Source organism: Hevea brasiliensis, chromosome 7, assembly GCF_030052815.1.
Source record: "Hevea brasiliensis isolate MT/VB/25A 57/8 chromosome 7, ASM3005281v1, whole genome shotgun sequence".
Classification (NCBI taxonomy): domain Eukaryota; kingdom Viridiplantae; phylum Streptophyta; class Magnoliopsida; order Malpighiales; family Euphorbiaceae; genus Hevea; species Hevea brasiliensis.
The window spans coordinates 3,028,341-3,047,616 of NC_079499.1; the positions used below are offsets into that span (position 1 = coordinate 3,028,341).

The following is a 19,276-nucleotide window of genomic DNA, read 5'->3' on the forward strand; positions in this document are numbered from 1 at the left end:
GTGGGCCGGGCCGTTACATTTGTGGTATCAGAGCTGCTCCGCGTGCAACCTTGAACGATGGTGGGGCAAACCTCAGTGAGGACACTGAGTCCCATAAGGGGGGTGGATTGTAACACCCTAGGCAAATCCCACATCGACAAAACACGGCCCGACCCACTAGTGATATTGTCCGCTCTGGGCTGAAGCCCTCACGGTTTTAAAACGCGTCACTATGGGTTACGAACCATCAACTTATAAACCCAGCATCTCTCCCGTGTTTTGTCGATGTGGGATTTACCTAGGGTGTTACAATCCACCCCCCTTATGGGACTCAGCGTCCTCGCTGAGGTTTGCCCCACCATCGTTCAAGGTTGCACGCGGAGCGGCTCTGATACCACAAATGTAATGGCCCGGCCCACTAGTGATATTGTCCACTCTGGGCCGAAGCCCTCACGGTTTTAAAACGCGTCAATAGGGGTTAGGAACTATCAACTTATGAACCCAGCATCTCTCCCGTGTTTTGTCGATGTGGGATTTGCCTAGGGTGTTACATGCACATCTCTAGGACCATCACATGCCACTCCAAATGGACCCATTGACTGGTCTAATCCTGCTTTTCATAACTCACAAGACCTGATGGATGTTAAAGCAAGAGAAGCACTAGATAGTGTTGTCCCATCTTCACCAGAAGAACGTGGACCCTAGTATCAAGGCTTTTGTGGAGACATTAACTCAGACAGCTCAGACTATAGAAACTATAATTTGTCCACTTTCCCATAAAGAAAAGCCCGTTACTTCTGTCTTTCTTTATCTTTTACTTTGTCTCCCACTTAGAGTGTCGGTTGTGTAATCTTATCTATATTTAAGTTGGCTTTCTATCTGTAATCAGCTTTCTTTTTGAAAGCTTGTCTGTTTAATTATTACAGTTTATCGTGTGCTTAAGGCTTCTCTTCTATATATGGGAGCCTAGTTCATTCTGTAACTCAAGAACCATCTTAGGGAAATAAAATCTTATGTGTTTCTCTCTCATGGCATTCTAAACTCTTTCTCTTCTCTTCTGACACTCCAAGAATGTATACTATTTCCTATAACTCAGTTGTATGTATGCTCTACACTTGCCTCATGAGAGGATCCTGTGTATCAGAAATGCATCTGTTTTGATCCTATAAGCTACGGTCCTCATACTGTATACCGTATATGAGTACAAAAGGGTTCGCAGCCTGAGAGTATCAAGTATCAAGGAGTGAAAAGCGGCACTGAGCATGAGTATAAGTATACAGTATATGATATGAGGCTCCGAACCCCTATTGGTATCAGAAGACTTAAAATCAATTCAAATTAAATATCACAAGACTTAAAATCAAATCAAATTAAATTCATTATTAATTTAATTTTGTATTTAAAGCATCACATTAATTAATTAAAAAATTTAAAACATCACATTAATTAATTAAAAAATTTAAAACATTGGTTTTAGCGCAAAGTATCTAGTTGGATTTTTTTTTTTAGGTAAAAATTTCCCATCAAATTATGAATCTCTTCAATTTTTTTTTTTTAATTTCCTACATAAGGAAAATAGAGGAAAAGAAAAATCACAAGCCATGGTATATTCAGTAATATTTCTTTTCCACATTTACATAAATCCCTAAGAGTGTACTGGTATAATTAATAAATCACCTGTTAGTTGAAAGGTAAAATTTACAAAAGAAAAAAATGGATTAACAAGGTAATAAATATAAGAATAACCCAAACTCACCCATGATCTTGAGAAGAAACCCATATCACCCAACAAGAGAAAAAAAATAACCAAAAAAAAATCTGCATATACCATTCCCTTAGGGACATCTCACATTTCTTCCAGGCCCTCCATAGTAAAAATAATTACCCCAAACTCTATTAATCCCTCCTTGAATGTCATAGCAATTTGAATGATCAGCCAAAACCTTCAGATTTGATAAGGGAATTAAATTATTGTCCCAATCAACAACTTGCAAATTTCTGAAATACGAGGCTTTTCCAAAACCCTCTCCTGCAAAATGGCCACTTCCCATTTGGGTAGAAGTGTGGAACCCTGATGGCCTGGAATTCACAATTTCTCCACCAAATTGTACCATACTTGCATGATCCCTCAGGTGAGTGAACAAAAATGATGGCCAATACCCAACTAGAACCCCATTTCCAAATTGAAGCCACCAATTTCCATGCTTTGGATCCTAAAAAAAAAAAAAAAAAGGTTTATTATTCATTTCTTTAGTACTCAACTAAGCTCATACAATAATTATAACCATGTGCTGTGTCAATAAGTACATGAAACAAAAATGGGTCAAAAATAAAGTTGTAAAAAGAAGGTGTCAGGATAAAAAAAAAAAAAAAAAAATGGAATGGTTTCTTATTTTCTTTTCCAGAAGGTGGGTTGTTGAGCATTTATATAAAAAATACAATATAATTCATTAGGGGAAAAGAAAAGTATGGAGGGGTCAGGACTCAAGCATCAGGAAAAGAGGAGAATATTGTAAAGCAAATAAAAAAGAGATGTGTTAAGGTCACATTTGACATTTTCTTTGGTCCCAGAAAAATTGTGTTAGAATTATACCCTACACAGGACCCATTACTGATCAACACATCTAGAGTTTATAGGAAAGTAATCAGATCAGGTGGTCCAAAATCCAAATTGATCTGCAACTAAAATTTTCTGTGCAGGACCAAACAATCCTGGCAGTGAATGCTCCACTCAGTTGTTATTTTCCTTCTAGTTCTGGTTCACCCTACCTCTACTTCAACTCTTCTCTCATGCTAGTGTTGTACACCCCAAAGGTCAATGAATTTCATTTCCATGCTTTTCTTTTTTCATTCTAAAATACAAATATTTCAACCTTTTCTTTCACGGCAAGGTGAGTTGTTCTTTACTTGATTGACTACTTAAGCCATGAGTCAATGAATTTTTTTTTTTCATATGAAAATATATGCACTGGAATTGGCAATTTACATTAAATTTTTAGCATTTCACTTTTCTTTTTTTTTTTTTTAAAGTAGACTGAAAGTAATAAATGGATTTAGTCTTTAAAGAATTTAAGTTACCTTCCAAATTAATAAGCTGATATCAAATTGTCCACCTTTATAAGAGGATGTTGGAGAGATGGCAGCCCCAATTGCAATTCTATTGTTGGTTTGGACAAAGCCTGAGCATAGTAAATTGTAGCATCCTGTTGCCTGATATGAATCAGTCTGTGATAATTTAAAAAAAAAGAAAAAAGTGCCCATTAGATGTGTGTCTTATGATCTTACTTGAAAGTGGGGCAAGGGAGAAGTAAATATAAGAAGAAAAAGGCAAATTTTATGTATTATAAATACTTACAGTCCAATATGTAAAGAACCTGGGATAGTTGTCCCCATATAGTTCTGGGCTAACCTGCAACATTTTATTTAAGAAAGAAGGAAGGTTTAATATCTATGGCCATTGGCCACAATACAAATATTAATGAAAATAAGAGGTAGTTGAGCTGATAAACTGCTATAAATGTGAAAACAAGAAATATTTAATGTGTAGACATACATTTGTTTTCTTGACATTAATTGTTTGAATAATGTAGCTCTAAATTTAAGTTTTCTTATTTAGATTGATATTGATGATATAGACTTCTCTTATTCAATATGCCATCTTCATTACCGTGTTTTAATAATTGAATAAAAAAAAATGACTCTCAGAAACTGTAGCAGCCTAGATTTTTCTAATGTTGATTTATTTATTTTTATATTTAAGTCAATCATGGGCAGAAGTTATAGCCAAAGACCATGGCACTAATGATGGAATCCCATTCATATATTATGTAATTTAAAATTTCAGAAAAACAAAAAAAGAAAACCCAGTTGGAATTCAATATAATTTGCAAAAAAATTATATTCTTCCTGATGACAACATCAAAAAAAAAATGAAAAAAAAAATAAATGAGAGAAGATTTTTTGAGGAAATTAGTAGCTCACCTGCCAACCAGCTTCAATGGTGTTAAGATCATTCCCAAAAGAACCAGAAATGACCCACATTTGTGATAAGCTGAATTCATATTGATTAGCAACCCTGGGTGCCCACACATTTATACTTGCTTTTGCACCATAATATTGATCTCCACTCACATACCCAACTGCATGCTGTAACCCAACAGATTGAAAGGAAAAGGCAATAAATATACAATGAATAATAGTTGAATAGGTCACTGTCTTTCTCTAGATATTAGTAACCCTTAAGAAATTTTAGTAACCTTATATTCTTGATGCTACAATACAAAAATATGGGTGACTGTGTTTTCCGTTTATTTTCCTTGGAAATCATTAGTAGGATGGCCATGACTTCCCTCAGAGAATAATAAAACATTAAGAAATAAGCCAAACTAAGTAATAAATACTCAACAAGGAAACCATGAAAGTCTGCAATTACTACAATCAGGAATCTGATTACATTTGATGACTGCATTGAAAGAACCTTCAGATAGCAGTTTTCCTTAATTTTCTTGGAAAGTAAATGACGCAAGCTTTCTTGGATACTTTTCATTAATTAATTTTTAAAGATAATGATTCTTCAGAGTAAATTGTTTAAAATGAAGGTAATAGATGAGAGCTAAACATTATTTTTCAAAAAGAACAGAAATTTTTTGGTTTGTTTTGATCAAATTGAGAATCAAATTCGAGGGAGAAGAAAGAGAAAGAAAGCAAAACATGAGGTTGAGTTTAATAAATAAAAAAAATCTTATCACAAATCAAAAAGCAGTTTTTTGTATCATTACTCTTTTAATCTTTCTTTTATATATTTAAAAACAATAGTTGTCTTCTGAAAAAGTGGCATAAAAAAAAGAGACAATTAGCAGGCCTTATTCACCAATTTTGTTTTGTTTGACCACTTTCTTTTCGGTTGTTGAGTTGATTGAGGCACTCTTCAAAAAAAAAAACAATAGAGAAGGAATTAAAAGAAAAGAAAAGAAAAATTTTGGGTATTCTTCTCTTCTGTGTAAATTGCTTTCTGGAAACCTACCTCATGGCCATTGCTGTTAGTGTCTCTTCTAACATGCCTTCTTGGTTTCCTTCCGTATCTTCTGAAGGAGCTAGCTCTTAGCATATCTTGTTCCTTTGTTCTTCTTATTGGAACAGTCCCTTCTGGACACAACTCACCAGACATACTCCATAGCTGAAAATTCTCAGTAACCATCCCTGTTGGATTATGCCCTTTTGGTCTCTCAGGTGGCTCCTGCAATTCATGCCAAAAAAAAAAGACATAAATTCTGCTCCAGGATATAAATTCCAAGAAAATCCCACATTAAAAATTAAATGCACTAGTTAATATACTAGAATTGAAGTAGTACCAATGGTTTCTGTCCTTTCAGTTTTGGATGATCAAAAGCTGGCTGTTGATGAGACAAAACACAGTCTATAAGATCCCCGTCAGGACTCTGCATCAAGAAACAAGAACCCAACTTGTTAAAAAAGCTAAAACTCCAAAAACAGAGCTAAAAACAGGACAAAGAAAGGCGAAAGGAAAGTCAAATCCAAAGAGAAAACAAGAGCATTATTAAGGACAGGAGTCACATGCCTGAATTGTCTTCACCGCAGGCTTGTTAATCTTCTTGAGATGTTCTCTTATCATCTTCAACTTCTGTAACTCTTCCTCTGGCCGGAGAGTTTGGTTGGTTGCATGGCTATTACCGGTCTCCGACGAATAAACAGGACAAATTAAAGAAAAAACAAGAAGAAAGCTGACAAAAATGGAAATGATTGGTGAGATCTCACTACACCAACTAGAAGCCATGTTTGAGAAACTTCTTCGTTTTTTCTCTTTTGCCAAATCTGCATATGTTTGTCGTTGTTGTCTACATTGGCGTTGTCTTCTTCTGTGATCAAAACAGTAACACCATTTATTCCTAGGTTTTGTATCCATCCAAATCCAGCACAGAATCACCATTCCAAGAACACCCCTTCCCCCTCCCCACACAATTCAATCTCTCACCATTTCCAAAGCTCTTGAACCCCAAAAAAATATATATAACAAATAACTTCTATTGCCTCTCTCTATTCTCTTGCAGCTTCTAATCCTCCACCTTGGTTTTATGTTCTGACAGGCTTGAACTTCTATGCACGAGCTGAATAAAAAAACCACACACACTTACACGCTATTAATTGATGTTGGGTTGGCTTCAGGCTTCTCTTAAACTATTGCCCATGTGGGTGTGAATTTATAACTTATAAATACTGGGTAGTGATGAAATCATGCTTATTAGTTAAAAAAATTTTGAAAACAGAAAATGGGCAGAGAGAGAGAGAGAGAGAGAGAGAGAGAGAGAGAGAAGAATAACAGGGTATGTTTCCAGTCTCCAATATGAGGACTGAAACTTTAGCTTTTGTGATTATTTTATGGGGGCAAAATGGTACTGACATCTGTTATTCTTTACTTTGGTTATCAGGACATAGAGGAATTACACTTGATTCTGGTTTTCTAAAGTTCTTTGCTTTGGAGGGTCTTCACTTTCTCACTTCCCTAGATGTTCTTCGTGTCAGCTGAGGTTTTTGTTTTTGATCCTTCACCACCATTAACAAGCTAAAGTTAACCCACTTTGATTTACCTAGATTATAACTTTTTTTTATAATTTTTTTTTTTCTGGGTTTGGATAATTTGGTCAATAGAATTATGGGCTGCCAACTCTACAGTAATTAAAGTAGTAAAATGGCCTGAGATATGAGAAAATCAAAGCCAGTTAATAGTTTTGTTTTTGACTTTAATGGAGTTTCTCCCATAAGTACTACACCTTTTGAAGCTGTCGTTTTCAATGAGAGTGAAACCAATTTCTTATTTCGTAATGTTACCAATTTCTTATTGTGTAATGTTGGCATGCATGCTTATGTTCTGTTGTGGTCTTGTCTAACAACAACATTTTTTTTAACTATTTTTCTTCTTTCAAAAAGAAAATAAAAAACTGAGTATTTTACTGAAAATAAATTTTTATTTTTATGAATATTAATATCTCAAATTTTTACCTTATAAATAATTCTAATAATACTTAATTGAAGTTAATTGATTAATCTCTCAATTTTTGAGATGAATATCTTAAAAAGGATAAATGGATCTAACCTGATTTATCAAATGATTAAACACATATCATGCACATAGTAAATTCAGAATAAGATAAAAAAATTAACAAAAAAAAAAAAAAAAACATGATGTTCAACTGGAAATGACATCATTTATCACCATAGAGATTGGAGTTTTGGACTTTTATGCGTGTCTTCACACCAAAGGATTTTCCAAGAATATTTTGTTTTTTTTTATTTTCTTTATTTTTAAATAAAAGGATAATAAATTAAAAAAATATTTTGTAAGTTAATATTTTAAATTGTTTCATATAAAATTAGAAAATTCATTTGAAATTATTTTTACTATATTTTCTAATTAGATTCAAGATTTAACCTATAAATAGAACTTTTCCCACTTTGCGTAATTCAACTTGAAGTATTAATAAAATTTTAGTTTTTTTTTATTATGTTCTCTCTTTATTATTTTTATTTCTGAAGATGCGTAGTATTGATGAACGTGGTTAAATTTTTTATTATCTGAAATCATAGAATGCAGTGAGATCGGTGACTTAATGGCAGCCATTCTAATACTCAAGTAGAGAGTGTACGAGGAAAAATCATACAATGAAACCGATTTATATACAACAGCTTCATTATAACTATTTATTATAGTGAGATTTATATGAGTCCCATTATGATCAATGATTATAATTAAATCATTGTACATACAATAGTTACATCGAATAAAAATTTGTGTATGAGAGCTAAAAAGCAATGTAACAATAAATGGCTGAAGAATGTGAAAAACGTACATGGATAAGCAGTAAGGCCTATTTATACTGTAATAGGAGATGGCCAACACTGATTATATAAAAATTCTGTTAATCAATCCTTTGCTCTCCCTTTAGTCGTATGTAACTAAAATGTACTTGCATCAGCCAATGTGATTCTCTTTAGCTGTAAATTATGAAATTATATGATATTCATGTCTTCTTGATTTTAGATATAGAGTGCCCTTCTAATTAATGAGTTTAGCACTGTTTAATCTGTATACGGTAGAATAATCTCTTCGATTGTATAGAGATTAGATTTAGGTTGACCTATCTTTGAGCTATGTCTAAGGTGGTCCTTGAACAAATTCGATCTAAAATGAGATAGTACATGGATCTAATAAAAATGACCAACTTTAGATTAAATTTTGTACTAGACTATATCAATTTCTAAAGAGAAATTATTAGGTGCACCCGGTGATATGCACCATTTCTCATAATCATGTGGGACTCATTTTCTATATTATAATAAGAGCTCACTTTTCTGTGAAAGATATAATACTATTTTTTATTACTCCCGTGCATATAATAATTAGCCATTCCTAAATCTGTTAGTTATACCTTTCAAAAAATTATCTACAAAGTATGAAATTGAACACTTAAAACATAGGTGTCTATCAGTACCTGTGTCACACACCTCTTGGTTAAACTACTAGTTCTGCTTGCTGCCTCCTACCCCATCCTCATGCATATATTAGAAAATTAACTTATAAATATAATTAAATAGTAATTTAATGATTGCATGTTTGTCATGTAACATAGAAAAATTAAACTTCAAACTTCAATATATTTTTTTTAAAATAATAAGTATTAAGAAAAGAAAATATTATCCTATTAATTAATTTTGTAGGAGCGAAATGATGTTATGGGTTGGGGGCTGGAACCCCTAAATTTTGGGTTTTTTTTTTTTTAAATAAATTATTATTTGCTTTCCTAAAATTTTTGAAATTAAAATTTTACTTCTAAACTTTAATATTTTTTTTAAATTAATGTTTCTTACTCTAATATTTTTATTTTTATTTAGTCTCTATATTTTTATATAAATTTATTTATATTTTATATTATTTAATTTTAATATTTTAATATTTTAATATTTAATATTTTTATTTTTATATTTTATTAAGATTTCATTTATTTTTTTAATATTTATTTTTAATCTGTTTAAAAATGAATTTTTAATTTTCTTTGAGACATTGGCAAATTAATTAAGTGGGAATGTTAGAGCACCAAGGCTGGGGGGGTTTTATTCCCCCTAGTTTCCCTTTTTAGGGCTCTGGCAATGATTGCTTGCCACTTTCCCAGCCAGCAGTAGTTCCTTTACTTCTTATATTGATCTTTTTCTTTATTTATTACTATTATTTTTCAATTCTCTATTGTATCTCACTCAGGGTCACACACCTCTGCAACAAATCAAAAGAAATGGTGAAAAAGCATATCTAGCTAGCTGGGGATATTGGTCCACAAGATGTCAATCTCATTGCAATCCATAATGTATCTCAATAGATCAACTGTGATAGGCTTGGAGAAATTCCAATATATATACATCTGAAAAATTCACCACAGCAATGTGAGTGAGGCATATGAATCTGTATAATGAGAAGATGTCACCTTGTCACTTAAAATCTACCCCAACATCACAGCAGCATTGATCAGTGTTTGGTCTCCAATGAGTGGAGATGACAATTTGTTGGGTCTTTTACTTAACAAAATCATCTAACCAGGCCAACATGGTAAATAACTTTTCACCTATTAGAAACAATCCAAATATTAAAAACCTTCACATAAGCTTACGACAAAGAATTTTTTGATAATAGTCCACCTTATAAGTCTACCAGAAACAATCCAAAAGAAGGATGAGCTTTGATATCATATTAAAAATTTAAACTCAACGTTAAAACCCAAATGCTAAGGTTAAAGGTTTAATAAGTTATAAAGAGATTTCATGTTTTACAAACAGGTGATGTAGTAAAAAGGTAATCACCTATTTAATTTGTTGGCTTCATATATATATTATGATTAAATATGAATTATACTATTCCAATTTCCGATGAAAGCTGAAGGAATAAATTAAACAAGAAAGCCTGCTAAAGCATATACTGCATACACATTGTTGCCTTGCAAAGGAAAAACAGCAACCATTTTTTTCTCTTTTTCTGAAAGAAAAAGGGTTTTGAGTTTCATCATTAGATTAGATGAACCCTAGCTATATATATATATATATATTCTAATGTGAATAGGAATTTTTAAAGGTCAGCCACAATCACTGTAGTGTAGTCATGTAGTGATCAGAACATGCGTGTGTGTTGTAGGGTGCATGTGCTTCTTAAATAGATCATTTAATGCAAGGAAGAAAATAATTTTGTTTATTTGGTTGCAGATTCTGATTAACAGGTAATTTAAAAGGTGAACAACCTGTGTTAAAGTATTATAAGTACTTTACATGCGTTGCATGGAAGTACTTAATCTTAAAAATGAGAGAGATTAACAGCAGAAAAAACAGATATATATATATATATATATAGATTCAAAAACAGATATATAATTTTGTATAAATGGTTAAAAGATTCTAATTAATGGGGCAGATTTAAAGATTATAAGCAGCTCTGTTAAACAGTTCTATATGTAAATGCTGCACGCATGGATCGCATTTGCATGGGAATGGCTAGTTGTTTTTTGAATCAAACATTGACAGTAGAAACGACAACTAACAGATACATGCTTTTCACCTTTCATTGCTTCTTGGTCCCATATTTGACTTGGATAATGTGAATTCAAGACTTTTCCTTTTTTAAAATTTTTATTTTAAAGATGGGTTCATTCTTTTCATTTCTTTTTTTTTTTAGAAAAATAATAATTTACTTATAAAATAATCTAATTCTTAAAAAAAAAAAAGAATAGAATAACTAATAATATTCTTATATACTAATTGAGCCAACTAAGTTTATATGATGTAACATTCCTATAATCAAGAAACAAAAATTATTTTATAAAATGGGCCTGGGGTTAGTATAATTTTGCATGATTCCTGAGTATGTGATTGGATTTATACCTAGATGTAATCATGGTGTCTTCAACTTGAAGCTATAAGATGGGGTTGATAGGCAGCTCACAGCAGGGTATAGATTATAGAAAAAGAAGCAAGGATTAATGTTTTAAAATAAGTATTCAAATAGGGCCACAACGTACCCAGAATAGTGGACACTTGAGAGTCGGAGCGAAAGTTCCTCTCCTGCCCTTTTCACACTACAAATGCTGGGTGCTTGCATTGACTCTAGAAGATGACTTTAATTGAATGCCTAGCTAGCTTGTAAGGTCACTTTAGAGATTTTATTTTTTATTTTTTTTCATAATTATTTGTTCATTTGCTTAATTTCTTGTACATTTAATGGTACATAATAAAAAATAAGAGGTTGATAATGGAATTTTGTCGGCAGAAGAGAGGTCCTATACACAAATTTTGATGATAGGTTCATGTAAGTTGATGCGTATGTCCTTCCTAATAATAAAGGTATCTGAAATTAAGTCAAGCAGTACTTAGAATTAAAGAAAAGTTTATAGGGGAATTCTAACTTTAATTAGAAATTTACTCCAATAATTAAGTTAAAAGTCTATGACTCTGAAAGAATGTGAATTAGATTATTTACATATTTGGCTGAGAATTTATTTTTGCTTGATTAGATTCCTAATCCCAATCAATGTATGTCCCTCTAGAGTAATCCAAAGTAGGTTAAGCAAATTCTTCTAGAATTTTACCTTGCAAAGTTACATATGAAAAGAGAGTATTTGTATAGAGAGGTGCTAACAACACTATGCTCTTTTTTAATTACATGTGTGGAGCGAGAGAAATTAAACTTGAGTCTCACAGGTTCAACATATATGCAACTATCATTAAATTATACCTATTGCTATCTACATAACTAAACTTAATCTTGAAATAAGACTGAAATTTGTGTTTGGTATCAGAGATAGTAATTCAAAAGAGGTTAAGCAAGTATAATCTTAGAAAGAATACTTCACAAAGATATACTGATGTGGCCAAACTCAGTTTTAGAATAAGACCATAATATGTATTGGAACTTAAAGATAAAAGATATATCAATGGTATAAATCTGACTCAAAATTTCCATTTGTTATCACTTCCTTCCCAATAATAATCCAAAAGAGAAGCCATAAAGAGATCCCAAATTGACCAAAGACCCAATTTTTGTTGGGTAATCCTTGAAGCCAGTTGACCAAGACCCGTTCATTATAACGGCCTTAAAGACATAGATCACTAAGACCTGATGATTCTTCTGATGGATTGATCAACCCCACAAAGGACCAATCACCAAAGGTGAGCTTTTCAGGACTCAATATTCCTAGAAACCTCGTAAAAGATGAGTATAGACATAACATAAACTTCAATATATTAAGCTTCATTATTCGGAAATCAATTCAAAAAATTTGTTAAAATTTAGTCGATCGTGAATGCAATTGCATAATTTTTTTTTTTTTTGAAGCGTAAAGCAAGTTTGCAGCCTTAAAACAAATTAATATTATAATGAATGTGAATTAATATGAAATTTGAAGGTGGATTAACTATAATAATATGAATAAAAGCTTGCACTTTGTAATGATAACATAGTTGTAATTCTTGACCTGGGTTTACATGAGGCGCTAACATTGGTCAGCCTCTATATATGGTCGGTTTCAATTCAAAAGGACCTTCACAATCTTTTTACATAAACAGCTGAACCCACTTAAAAAAGATGGTTGAAAATGTAAGATGAGGAATATAATAGACTTTAATGAAAGAATAACTAACCCAAAAAAAAAAAAAATCGTGTATTAAATGCTTTGCTTGATCACTATGATGATTTTAGAAGGTCAAAAGAGAAGAATTACAATCCCCAAGATTAAATCAATTTATTAGAGAGATAATTAACGAATTAATGTGATGATTCTAAAACTTCTACTCTTTTCCTTCCATCAACCCAGGAACCAAAGTATAAAGTGAAAGGAAAAAAAATGAAAGAACAAGCTATCCAAATTAGATTTGTATAACTGCAGATTTCTTCTTAGAAGAATAGAATCAAATTAAAGCATCTAGCTAGCTTCTGAACAGTAGTTAAAAGGTGGAATAATAATAAAGTGAATTCCACTTGGGCATACATGAAAAGAAGAGAATAGAATCATGATAAAGAATGGTAACAATGCATAGAGTTTTAAATCATGGATTTACAGCCATTGGATATATCATCCTTCTTTTGTAAGTCAATTTTCATAATCTCTCTCATATTAACTATAATTAATACATAGTTTAAGTACTACTCTATAATATATGGTTCATTTGATAATATAATCAATCTTTCTCTGTATAATTTTCAAAAGAAGCCATTTGAAAGGTGGAATATATATATATATATATATATATATATATATATATATCAAAGGCTTCCAAGCATGGAAGATTGATGTTAGGCAATAATTTTGTCCAAAGCAGCAAAGGTCAGCTTTTCATAACCAAATCAAAGAATAAGAAAAATCCCAAAAGGTTTTCCAAAGAGACATATAGCTATTGAAAAATGTTGCTGACCACACCTTTTATGTCCTATATAAGTGCATACATATGCCTAGACCATGATTTAAGATTGTGGGTATTGGGGTAATGTTATAGAAAAGGCCTGTTTTATATTGTACCAACCCCTCTTTTCTTGGTCTTGTAGCATGCTTAAGGCATCATTTATATGGTCCATCGCCTCCTTAATTCATTAACATGTACATCATGATGATGTTGCTCAAGCCAAGTACATTCTGAACAATAACCTCTGTTCAATTGCTGCCTATAGGGATGACAAATGATGATCAATTATGTGATCTTGTTTTTTTATTGATTCATTACCTTGCACATGTAGTTCGATCATATCACTCAGGTTGTCATGCAAGTGCAAATCCAGCTTATCCCAATTTCTTGGTCACGTCGCTATTTGATAATTCTGGCTAATTGGCAAGATTGGCTGCGCTCAATTCAATTAAACTTGAATCCCAATTCATTAATGAGTTTTTGCTCTTTTATTTCAAAATTTCATATTTGAATAATCTGGAACGATTAGGATTATAGGTACATATATAATATTTATATTTTAATATTCTAAGTTAGGAAATAACATTTGATCAGTTCGTTTCAAACAAACTGAATTGAAAAAAATCAAATAATCCATTATGATTAACCAAAATGAACTGATTAGTGAGACAAAATCGATCGAATTGAAATTTTGATTTGATTTTGAGTATGAATTTGTTGGTTTGGATAGAGTATGGACCTACTAAAAAATTTGGATCTTTGAATGCTAAGTTTTGGATTTCAACTCGTGGACTAGATAAAAGAGAAACCTTTAAAACTTCTGTTCAGTTTTATTTTTTTAGTTAATTTATCAAAATAATCAAAATGAATCGAAAAACTGAAATGTCCAAAAATAACTAATCAAAATTGAGCTGATTGAATTAACTAATCTTAAATAGACCAAATTAGTTCAATAAAATTCAATTTTTTATTATAATAAAAAATTGCTCACCCCTAATATTAGCACTATGTCTTTGCATCGAAGTGAAAATGATATAAAATCACATTAGACCATTTTCAAGTAATCTTTCATTATTAGCTTGTTTCAAATTAATCTTGCTGCACAAAAATGAAGTTGAGAGGGTAGTTTCTAATTCAGAATTGCCTACAATATTTAATGGATCATACCAATATGGTTTGGAAGGCCTTTGAAAACTTCTGTTATTGAGACCTAAACAGAGAAATTAAAGGCCCCTAGATATTGGACCTAAAAGGAGGCCTATTAGAAACCCCCATTCCATTGCACAAGTCCATTTAAAAAGACCCATAATAATTCGATGATGTCCAAGCTTAGTTCTTCAATTCTTGCAATATAATAATATATGTGGGTTTAAAGATTGGGCTTCGCTTCAAAACACTTGAAATATTAATTAAAAAAAAAATAATCCTATGATTTCACAATCAAAGACTCGAATGAATCTTTGACCTGCTAAATGCTAATGCATATCAATAGAGCAAAAGTAATTTTACACTCTGATATCTATTCATCTAATATTAAAAATTATTGTTAATCTTATTTACCATGAGATTAATAATATAATTACATCCCAAAACTTAATTTGAGGGCATTTAAAATTTTTAATTTTTACATAAATTTTTTAAATATATGTAAATTGTCAACTATCAAATGGATGAGTTGTTCTTTTTATATTAAAAAAATAAAGACTGAAAACGATTTCCCCCATCTATTTGTCTACTTTTTGTTTCTATGTGATGTGAATGATTAGGGGGTTGGTCGGTAGGCATATCATCCATCAAAATTAGAACAATGGCAACTCAAATCCTCTTTACACAAAAGTGGGCATTAGCAAAATGAAGTTGATGGGAGTGAAGCCACTAATGTTTTTGCTTATAGGATAAAAATGGCTTGCACTAGTGATACTGCTATGTTTAATTAGCATTAACATGACACGATTTGCACACTAAATCTATTCCAATGCCCATTGCTACTTATCTCAACTTCAAATCTGTGGATGGATTCAAAATTGTGGGTTACAAACCCTCCCTTAATGTAATTCGCCAATTACAAAGTTAAAAATTTTTAGTATCAGAGATGGAAGGGCACAATTGACTTTGCACAAAACGTGTGTTGGTTATTTATATGGTCTTCAAGGACTCCATTAGTCAGATAAGAAATGGGGAGTAGTTTATTAATTTTGGCGCCATTGGTGTTTTGTTTCAGTATTAGTAATCTGGTTTTCTATGGCCTCGCAATTGAATCACCTAAGTACAAATTGGTTCACTTGAATCAGATTATGAGATCAGAGCCTACTGAAAAGCCCCCTTTATGTCTGCTCTTGTCCAAGGAACCTCCTTCAAGAATCTACCTGTGACGATCCAACCTATGGGCCGAACCAGTACTAGGACCTAGGCCCGTAGTAAGCCTAACTATTCCTCAACCCAACTCTAAGGTCCATTTAGGCCCAATTTCAAAAATTTAACCGGACAGAGTCCAGCCATAAAATGGACCTTTCAACGGGGAGTTTTTGACTCACCCGACCTGTAAACATAATATATAATCAATTGGGGAGCTCAGCTCACCCTCCACATACTCAAATGTCATAAAAATAAATGGGAGCTCAGCTCTCTCATCCAGTCCAACATACATGCATTTAATAAGTTTACAGGTCCAACATGGTAAATTATATTACAGACCCAAATCAAATAAATATTTCCAACACATGCGGAATTCTAGAAGTTAACAGAATTACACAAACATTAATAAACAACCTGTGAAGGAGAAAAGAAAAGCAGGTTAACCACAACAATAATCCTCCTGTAGCCTGAAAAATAATGAACAGGAGTGAGTGTTCAACTCAGAGAGTAAAATATCAATTTTAATCATAATCTCTATAACTATCTAAAGCTAATGCACCATGTAGAGTGAAATGCAACATCGGCAATACTTTCACATCATAACAGCAAAAAGGTAATTTGGAGCACTTACACACCCGATAATGTCAAACAATACATATATGGGAGCTGATCCCCTATATAACTCTCTTAATCCAAACTGTGCCAGCGAAAAACTCAAGTTTGGACTTCCACTTAATAAATCAAATCAGGATCCCAGCGAAGAACTCAAGCCATGTCTACCCCGAAGGACTGGGTCCCAGCAAAGATCTCAAGCCTTGTCTACCTGTCCTGTCCATAGCCAATACCACACCACACGCACGCCAACTCACGCACACTGCTCCAAATTACCACAACAACATCCATGACACTTTAACAATTATGAATGCAACATAAAACGTGCCTAGTGTTTAACTACATAGATACATATTTATAAGTGATGCATGGGCATGCTTGAACATATAATAATATCGAAATTACAATTAAAATTAATATTTTACTCATAGACTCAACCGAAGTCACTGTGGCGGCTGGGCGGAGGAGGAAGGCTGTCCCGGCTCACCTGAAAATTTTATTATAATTATTTAATACAATTGACTCAATACAAACTAAGAAAAGACTAAATACGTCCTAAGTCGTGCCAAAAATCTAGCAGAATCTCCCCTATACCTAGGACCTACCTAACCTGTAAAAAGGCTTAAAACACACTTCTATATCCACAAACCATATATCCACAACTCAATCACATCAAACAACCCCTCATGAGCCCATCCAAATAGTCATCAATCACAATATGTAAAATTACAGTTTAGTCCTCATAATTTAACCCTCTTGCAAAAACTACCCAAATGAGTTCTAAAAATTCTAAAACTTTGCCCCGCGGTCCTTAGCAACATTACTAAGCTAATGCAAAAAAGAATCATAATTTTCTGAGCTACCACGAATATTTTATGAATTTTTAATCTAATTCAAGTACTAGAAAATTACGAAAAAGTAAGGTTCGGGTTTATCTATGCCGATTTCGATCTCGGAAACGCGCTCGGGATGTCTGACAACTGTGGGGTAGCCAAAATCTTGATCCAATTTCAAGACTTTTTCTGTAGCCTGTCTGTCTGGCCGGAAATTCACAGACTCGGGTAACCGTCGAATTTCTGCGAATTGAAGGTACCTACACGAAGCCCACAAAGGTATTTTGTATTGTGATATTCAAGTTTCAGATTGCAGGCTGTTGTATGTAGCAATAAATGATCTCAAAGACCTCATGCATCAAATATATGAATTAGAAAAATAAAGTTTAGCATCTTTGGTATTTATAAAGATCCAGAAAATCAAACTGAATATAGATAAAATATAAAACCTACCGAATAGGGAAAAAAATTATATATAAAACTAAAGCAAGAATGTTGCTTTACACAATTACTTTAATTTAACCAAATGCCTCAAATACGTAACAACTACTAGAAATCTAAATAATAAATTAATCTACAATATATAGCTAGCTAAGTTCCTGAAATATAAATATATTCTTTAAAGGCATTCGACTACAAATTAATACTAATTAACTAATGATGAGCTGAACAATATTGTACCAAAGCAGGAGGCACAAAGTAGGAGACAAGCTTAGGAATTTCCTCGTTTCCACCAAAACAATTGCCAGCCCATTGTGTAAACATGTTGCAACACCCTTCAGCCATTTGAAGGTTTTGAAAAGCTATACCTACGGCAGATCGAGCCCAACACAAACCCACATTAACTGAGGATGCAGCACAGGCTGGAGACAAAAAGATCTGGGGAGAAGGTGCTCCAGGGACTTGAGGGGTTGACGGTACACTTGGAACTTGAGGAGTTGATGGTGCCTTTGGAAATTGAGGAGTTGATGATGGGCAATGGCATACACATGTACATTGTGTCCGGATTACACCTCGCCCAATTTGAACCCTCCTTACCTCATAAGGGCAGTCGGAACAAGCAGCAGTACAGCCACAATATGCAACAGCCTCTTCATTTGCAGAATCTGAACTAAAAGGATTTGCCAACCCATCATTAATTAACCCTGCCAAGCAAACAAGAACAAATACCAACCAAATTGAGCGCCTCATTTTTACTAATGATAACTAATTTTTCTTTCTTCTCTTAGCAGACAATCAATAATTTTTATTTTGTTCAACGATACGTGCGTATTTATAATATACCCACAATATAATCTGACCTTATCTCATTAACTCCAAATTGAATTTTAATATGATTCTTTTTTATCCAATATCATGAATCTCTATTATAATTAAACTATGATATCTACCTTGCCATCGCGCAGGGAAAGAATATCTGCTTCAAGTTTATCGTTAATTAATTATTTTAAGAAGGAAATTTACAATATTGGACCTTAGTTTAATTGAATGCTTCATTTATTAGTTTATAAATTGTTTCTGCAAACAAAGTTTATCACAATATCTGCCCTTGTTCTCTACCTCTTTATTTATGAGAATTCACTAATTATTTATTTTATAATGCAATTTAATTTTCAAGTTCATATTTTTATTATTTATACGTTTCTTTTAATTTTAAATTTTTGTTTAACCTGTGCTATGGAGATAATGTAATTGCATCAATCATCCAATTCCATTCTACAAACATTAAATTACATGTGTAATCCAATTCAATCCTAATATATTTAAAAAATTAATGTAGGTAACTTCTAAGACTCTAAATTATCCGTTAAAATTATCCATGAAAATTGATGTTGATCATATATGAGATTAATTCCTCAGCTTTGCAACCTTCAGCCTCTCTTTCCTTATTTGTGGATATCAATGACGATTTTAGTTCAATTTCTCTAATGATGTGATAGCTTTAAATTTCACAACAAAGCCTGCTATGTTCCATACAATGCCACAAAAACTGCTCTCTCTATTGATGTTTTCTTGTTTAATAAATTTTACTGAAAAGTGCTTTTGCGAAT

The 19,276-nt window shown here is 32.4% G+C and overlaps 1 protein-coding gene across 1 annotated transcript; it reads right to left on the reverse strand.

Annotated features, from left to right (window-relative positions):
- Window positions 1-1,561: 1,561 nt before the first annotated feature.
- LOC110640691 (uncharacterized) lies at window positions 1,562-6,508 on the reverse strand. Its single transcript, XM_021792107.2, has 7 exons — window positions 5,558-6,508; window positions 5,331-5,417; window positions 5,003-5,215; window positions 3,961-4,125; window positions 3,335-3,388; window positions 3,058-3,204; window positions 1,562-2,192 (listed from the first exon to the last, which is right to left on the reverse strand). Exons 1-7 carry the CDS (start codon window positions 5,924-5,926, stop codon window positions 1,815-1,817), a joined length of 1,413 nt encoding a protein of 470 aa, XP_021647799.2. The 5' UTR covers window positions 5,927-6,508; the 3' UTR covers window positions 1,562-1,814.
- Window positions 6,509-19,276: the final 12,768 nt, after the last annotated feature.